This window comes from Parus major, unplaced genomic scaffold (genome assembly GCF_001522545.3).
Source record: "Parus major isolate Abel unplaced genomic scaffold, Parus_major1.1 Scaffold442, whole genome shotgun sequence".
Lineage (NCBI taxonomy): Eukaryota > Metazoa > Chordata > Aves > Passeriformes > Paridae > Parus > Parus major.
This window is the reverse complement of record NW_015379346.1, coordinates 5,604-12,142: the sequence shown is the minus strand read 5'-3', so window position 1 is coordinate 12,142 and position 6,539 is coordinate 5,604. Positions and strand designations below refer to the sequence as shown.

General features: G+C 45.2%; 1 protein-coding gene and 1 long non-coding RNA gene across 2 annotated transcripts in view; both read left to right on the top strand.

Annotated features, from left to right (window-relative positions):
• Positions 1–859, top strand: part of FRMD8 (FERM domain containing 8) — a 4,703-nt gene extending 3,844 nt beyond the window's left edge. Inside the window, exon 7 of the mRNA XM_033511683.1 lies at positions 836–859. Coding sequence (XP_033367574.1) covers positions 836–859 — 24 coding nt within the window. The remainder of the gene's footprint in view (positions 1–835) is intronic.
• A 1,096-nt stretch (positions 860–1,955) lies between these two features.
• On the top strand, positions 1,956–4,993 carry LOC107199118. Its single transcript, XR_004495708.1, has 2 exons — positions 1,956–2,181; positions 2,713–4,993. It is a non-coding gene; the product is annotated as an uncharacterized LOC107199118 (long non-coding RNA).
• Positions 4,994–6,539: the final 1,546 nt, after the last annotated feature.

Here is a 6,539-nt window from a genome sequence, read left to right as displayed (position 1 = left end):
CCCCCCGGGCCCCTCAAACCTTTCCCAGTTCAGACTGGGAGCCCCCGAGACCTCCCCCTCTTTGTACTCACACCCCCAATAAACTGCACTGCCCACCCCCCACCCCTCTCCCCAGGCAGAGTTTGGAATTTGGGGCCTTTTGGGGAAAATCCAGAGCAGTTTGAGGCAGTTTGGAACCAGTTTGGGGATGATTCAGGAGGATTTGGGGCAGATCAAGGCTGAATCATGGAGGCTTGCAACTTATTTGGGGTGTTTGGGGGCAATTTGTGGCAGTTTTGAGCTAGTTTGGAATATTTGGGACCGATTTTGGATAATGCGGGGCATTTCCCAGCCATTTTCTGGAGGTCTGAGGCCACTTTCAGTGCAGTTGAGTTGTTTTGGGGCCAGTTCTGGGGGGGTTTTGGGGCCTATTCCAGGCAGCTTGGGGTCCATTCTGGGGGGGTTTGAGACAAGCCACAGCAGTTTGGGGCCAGTTCTGGGGGGTTTGTGGCCAACGGAGCCAAATGGTGGCCCCATGTGACAGTGGCCATTTCAGGCTGGGGTCTCAGGGACACGCTTGTGTCACACATGTCACACTTGTCACCTGTCAGGGGGTTCTGTGTTGTGGGGAGTCCCCCTCATTAACACTAACGAGACCTTTGGGACAAATTCCATCAACGTCGGGGCAAGTCCTGCTGATTTGGGGGCATCGCTCATTGTTCATTCGGGACCTTCACAAACCCACCCCAAATCCCCCTATTTAACTATTTAACCCCATTTCCCTACCCAGCAGGGTCGTGTTTAACCAAAATACCACATTTTCTAACCATAAACCCCACACGCCTCCACTGTGCAGCAAAACCGCCTCAGTCCCGAATAACTTCATTTTCTTAAGGTGCTTTTTAGAAATTTAAGGATTTTTTAAGGGAGAACCAATGAGGATTTTGTGTGTGGGAGGGGTAGGTCTTGCCAGGGCTTAAAGAACAAGGAGAAACTGCTCTGAAACGCAACGTTTACAAAGTAAAAAAGGAAGAAAATATAAATATTTGATGGGACAAAGAAATGTTTTGGAATGTTTCCTGAGGGAAATCGTGAAGGATGTGAGTCCTCCCGCCTCCCGAGGCTGTTGTGTGTGGAGGCGCCATTTTGGAGGGGGGAGCGGGTTATGGCTGAATAAAAGGAAATTTTCTGAGGGAAATAATGCATTTTCTGAGGCAAAACTTAACATTTCTGAGGGAAATGAAACACTTCTGAGGCAAATCGGGAAGTTACTGAGGGAAATGAAGCCGTTTTGATACAAATTGGGACATTTCTGAGGGAGGTAAGACATTGATGCCGTTAATAAAACATTTTCGAGGCAAACAGGACATTTCTGAGGCAAATCGGACACTTCTTGAGGGAAATCAAACATTTCTGAGACAAACCAGACGTCCCAGGGGGGAATGAGACATTGATGAGGAAAATCAGAGGTTCTTGAAGGAAACCAGACATTTTCTCAGTGAAATCGGTCATTTCTGAGGCAAGTGAGATTTACCTGAAGCAACTCGAGCTTTTCTGAGGTAAAACCAAGGAGAAAAGGGTGGGTATTTTTAACTGTTCAGTCTCTCCGGACGCGACGGAGGTGACTCGACCCCTCCCCCGCCCGATGCGGGGAGAACGGAGCGATAACGGAGCGATGGCGCCGCGCTCCCGCCCCCGGCGCCGCCCCCGCGGCGACTGCGGCAAAGCGAAGGGAGGCGCCTGCTGAGGGGCGGGGTCTCGGTGCGGACCCGCCCACTGACGCATCACTCTCAGATCCCTCCGCGCGCGGATCCCTCCGCCGGCCACGTGACCGGGAGTCATTCACTCCGCCTCCCTCCGCCGGATCCCTCCGCCGGATCCCTCCGCGGCCGCTCCCGCCCCCAAATCTCTTTTTTTTTGCCTGTAAATGGGGGTGGGGGAGGGGTAGAAAGAAATTCGGAGCTGTGGGGGAGGGGAGCGAGAGGGGGGAGGGGGTCTGTGCACGTTTAGCGGCAGTTTGAGGGGGAGGGGGTGCGATGAAGTGCCCCCGTATGCGCCGCTTTTCGTGAGGTAATTTTTGTGTGAAAAGCCGCTGAAAAGGGTTCGTTTTAAAGCAGCTGGAAAAGCTCGAGGAAATGATGGGTTTAGAGTGAAGAACTGAGGTGGTTTTTCTTCCAAAATTCTCTGAGAAAGGGAGCTGGGGTGAGTAGAGGGACAATCTCCTAGTTTGGGTTAAAAATGAGGCCCTTTGGTTTAAAAAATCAGCTGAAAAGCTGCAGAGTTTGGCTTAGAGGTGATTTTTGAGGGCAAAACCTGCATCCTGTGCCGCAAAAATGGCTTAAAGTGACCTTAAAGTGCTGCTGAAGCTCTTCACAACTTTTAGTGCTATCCCACCTGAAAAAAAAACCCAAAAAACCTGATTTTTTTACTCCATTTTATTCCTAAGAAACGCACAAGATTGGATTCAGAGCATCTTTACAGAGGAAAATGCTTTAAAATGGCCTCTCCAGGCTAAAATCCTGAGGAAAAAATAGTTTTTGGAGGCATTTCCACTAAAAAAAAAAATGAATTTTAGGCGTGTCAGAAGCAAGAAAATAAAATTAAGCTGAAATCAGGGGGATTAGGCTTAAAAAAAATAAGAAAGAACTTATTATTGCTGCCGAATTAATTTTTGAAATTAATCGTCCCTCGTTTTTTTTTTTTTCCTGAAAAATCAACTTCGGTGAAAATGAGATTCACCTTTTTCATGGACAGTACCTTAAAAGGACCAGCCCCTGTGAAAAAGCAGCTTTTGAGGTATTTTCATGCAGAAAACGTGAACTTTGGCCATGTCAGAGTTGCTAAAATTACTTTAAATCTAAAATTTTGACTCAAACCAGCTGCAAATTGGCTGATTATTGCTGTAAAAAATATCATTGAGCTAAATTTTCCCTAAATTCACATTATTTTGGGGGAGACCTTTTCCAGCAGCTGAAATGATGGGGGGAAAATTACATTTGAAGATCTCAGTAGTGGAATAACACAGAAAATAATTAATAATAATAAGGAAATAGTTTATCCCAAAGGAAACGCCCCGAAAATGTCGGAACAGCTCTTCCCACACCCCCAAAATGCCTCATTAACTTCGTCAGCAGCTTTAATTAGCCTCAGAGCAGCTTTAATGAATGATAATTAGAGGGTTGGGGAGGGGGGGTTGTCCCCTCCCTTCCAGCATTTTTGGGGTGTCATTTCCTGCCCGGAAACGCCTCAAAATGCCTAAAAAAATGCCTAAAAATATTTAATTTTTTTCAAAATAATGGGGTTTTATTTTTATTATTATTGAAAACAGGGACTTCCATGACTCGGCATGGCCTGAAATGGGGTGAACACCGAGATTTGATGCATTTTTGTCGTAAAAAAAAAAGAAATAAAGATGGTGGTTCAAGCTGTGCCGGTCCCGGATGAAAAAAAAAAAAAGTTATAAAATGGTCGCTGGGGGTTTTGGGGGAATAAAAAATTGGTGAAAATTGGGGGGTTTCGGGTCTGTGTCCCCTAAAGAAGTTTTTTTTTTCCCCCCCCCAAGATTTGTGACCCTTTTGAGGAGAAACGGCGCCTTTTTGGCATCGGCCCAACCCCGTGACGCAGCAAAAGCCAAAACGAGTGAAAAATTAAAAAAAAAAACAACAAAAAATGCTATAAAACCACCCGGGAAGGTCAAAGCCAGGGATTTTAGGGCAGAACTGCCCAAACCGAACGAAAAATCGCTGTTAAATTTAACCACTTTCGTGCTGGACCGCGTGGGCCTGCCAAAGGCCCACAGCCTGATGGGGGGAAGGGGGGGCGCAGCTTGTGAGGGAAAAAAATCAAAGAAAATGGTAAAAAAGGGGAAATAATGAGAAAAGAAGCCTTTTCACGCTGGGGGCGGTGAATTTTGAGGGGCGATTTTGGGGGTGCTGCCCTTTTTTGGCGATTTTAGGGACTATTTTGTCGCCCCCGCGGGGGCGGTTCTGGGCCGTTTATAAGGGAGGGCCCCGCGCCCGCAGCGCCCGGCCGAGAACCAGCCCCGAAACGGCCCCAATTCGGCCCAAAATCGCTCGATTCTGAGCCCAAAGCTCTGAGAGCTGCTCGATTTTATACAAAAAAAGCTCCTAGAATGGCTTCATTTTCTATTGAGAGCTCCAAAAATGGCTTTATTGCCTACAAAAAGCTCTTAAAGCTGCGAAATTTTATAGAAAGAGCTTCTCAGGCTGCTTTATTTCATAAAAGCGGCTCATAAATCTTTATTTAAAGAAAAGAGATAAAAGCTGTTTCCTTTAAGGAAAACCGAGCTCTTAAAGCTGCTTGCTTTCAAGAAAAATCCTTAAATTACGGCGATTCCAGTAATGGGAAAAGCCGGGGCCAGCCGGGGCGCTTTTAATTGAAAAAATGAATGAAAAACCTTAGAAAAGCTCCTAAAGCTGGGTTTTATTTAAACCGAAGCTTCTGATGCTGGTTTTTAAGAAATCGCTGCTTTCAAAGCCGATTTCTGAGAGGAAACGCAGCTCTCGCAGCTCTTTAATTCTTAAAATATCGTAATGTGATATTTTCGAAAAGCCGGAGCGAGCTGGGGCGGTTTTAATTTTAAAAAAAGAGCTTTTTCAGCTGCTTTAATTTAAAGAAAGAAAAAGCGCTTGATACGCTATTTTCTGCTAAAAAAGCTCCTAAATTTAATTTTTAAACAAAAGCTCCTAAAGCTTTAAAAAATGTAGTTTTGTCCCCAAGCGGGGCCGGGCCGGGCAGCGCAGGCGGGGGCGGCCGGTTTGGGGTGAAATGCGGCATTTTCAGGCTCAGGATGGATTGAGAGGAGCCAATTTTGAGGGAAGAACAGGAAAATTGAAGAGTGAAGATGGAGTCGGCAGGGAAAGGAAAGTTTTTCTTCGCAGTTGCCCCATCTGGAGGGAAAAAAAAGGACTTTTTGGTAAAATGGCGGCAGTTGGGCAGGGGAGGAGCAGAGAGAAGAGAGAAAAAAAAAAAACAGGACAAAAAGAAAATAGAACAAAAAGAGAGAGAAAATAGAAGAAAATCAGAAAAAAAGAAAATAGAAAATTAAAAGAAAATAGAAAAAAATTGGAAAATTAGAAATTGGAAAAAAAGAAAATTGAAAAAGCATAGAAAAATGAAAAAAAGAAAATAGAAAAAAAAGAGAAGAAAATTGGAAAATAGAAGAAACTAGAAAAAATTAAAATAGAAAATTGGAGAAAATAGAAGAAATTAGAAAAAAGAAAATAGAACAAATAGAAGACTAGAAAAAAATAATAGAAAAAATTAAAATAGACTGTAAATAAATAGAAAAAATACAATTGGAAAAAATACAATTGGGAAAAATGAAAAAAGAAAATAGAAAATCATAGAAAAAAAGAAAATCCCAAGTGCTGAAAAATTGAGAAGATGGAAGTGAAAGAAAACAGGGAAAAAATGAGAAGAGAGAAAAAACAGAAGAGAATAGAAGAGAGGAAAAATGAGAGAAAATCAAAGAGGATTTAGAGGAGAAAATAGAAGCGAAAAATAATGAAAAAAAGAAGGATAAAGGGAGAAAAAGGAAGAAAAATCCCGATTTGTGCCCCGGAGCTGGGAAAATTCAGGAATTTGAGGAAAATGCCCCAAACGGAGCCGGAGGCAGCGGCCGGGTGAGGCCCCACCCCCTTCTGGGGGTTTGGGAATTTTGGGGGGATTTGGGGGGTTTTGGGGTTTTGTCGTTGCAGGCGCCGCCGCCGTCGCCCCTCCCCTTTCCCCTTTTTCTATTAAACTCCCCAGAAATGGGGAAAACCCCCCAAATTCCTCCAGCGCCCTCCGGCTCCGCCGCTCCCGCCGGCGCCGCTCAGTAAGTGTCCAAAATCTTCTGTTTTTATCCCAAAGGCGTCGCGCGGGAGGGGCCGGTGATAAAAAGAAGGGAGAGAAATGATCAAAGAAATGTTTTGTATTTTTTTTGGGGGGAATTTGGGGAGGGGGTGTCTCGAGTGTTTTTCCCCCTCAGGGAAGCAGCAAAACGCAGGGAAAAAAAAGGCAAAAAAACGGTGAGAAAAAGCCGAGGAAAGGGAAAAAAAAAGAAAGGATTTAACCAAAAAAGGCCAGTCTGCACTCAAAACGCGCTCAGGAGATTCCGGCAGGGATTTGAGGAGAAAACCCCCAGATTTGGGGAATTCAGAGAAGTAAGAGTCGATTTCATTTCATTTTTTGGGGAGGTCGGTTTTTGGTGGGGAGGGGGCGGTTTTGGGGTGTTTTCCGCCCTTTCCACAGCCGCAAGTAGGAAGAGTCAGCAGCATCAAAAAGAAGCTTTTTTTGCCCCAAAGTGAAGCTGGAAGAGCAGGAATGTGGCTCCAGGAGCTTTCCTTAGAGAAAAAAAGAAGTAAACCCCCCCCAAAACCCCGCGGAGGGAGGGCCTGGAGCAGGCGCGGGGGGAGGGGACAATAATCATGTTTTCAGGTTTTTTCTCCAAAACCAGCAGCAGGAATGGTTAAATTTAGACTTTTATCCCCAAAACGAGTAAGTGTAGGAGCGAGCGAGGGGGGGGGGAACCTCGAATTTGAGGCAAAACCCCCCCC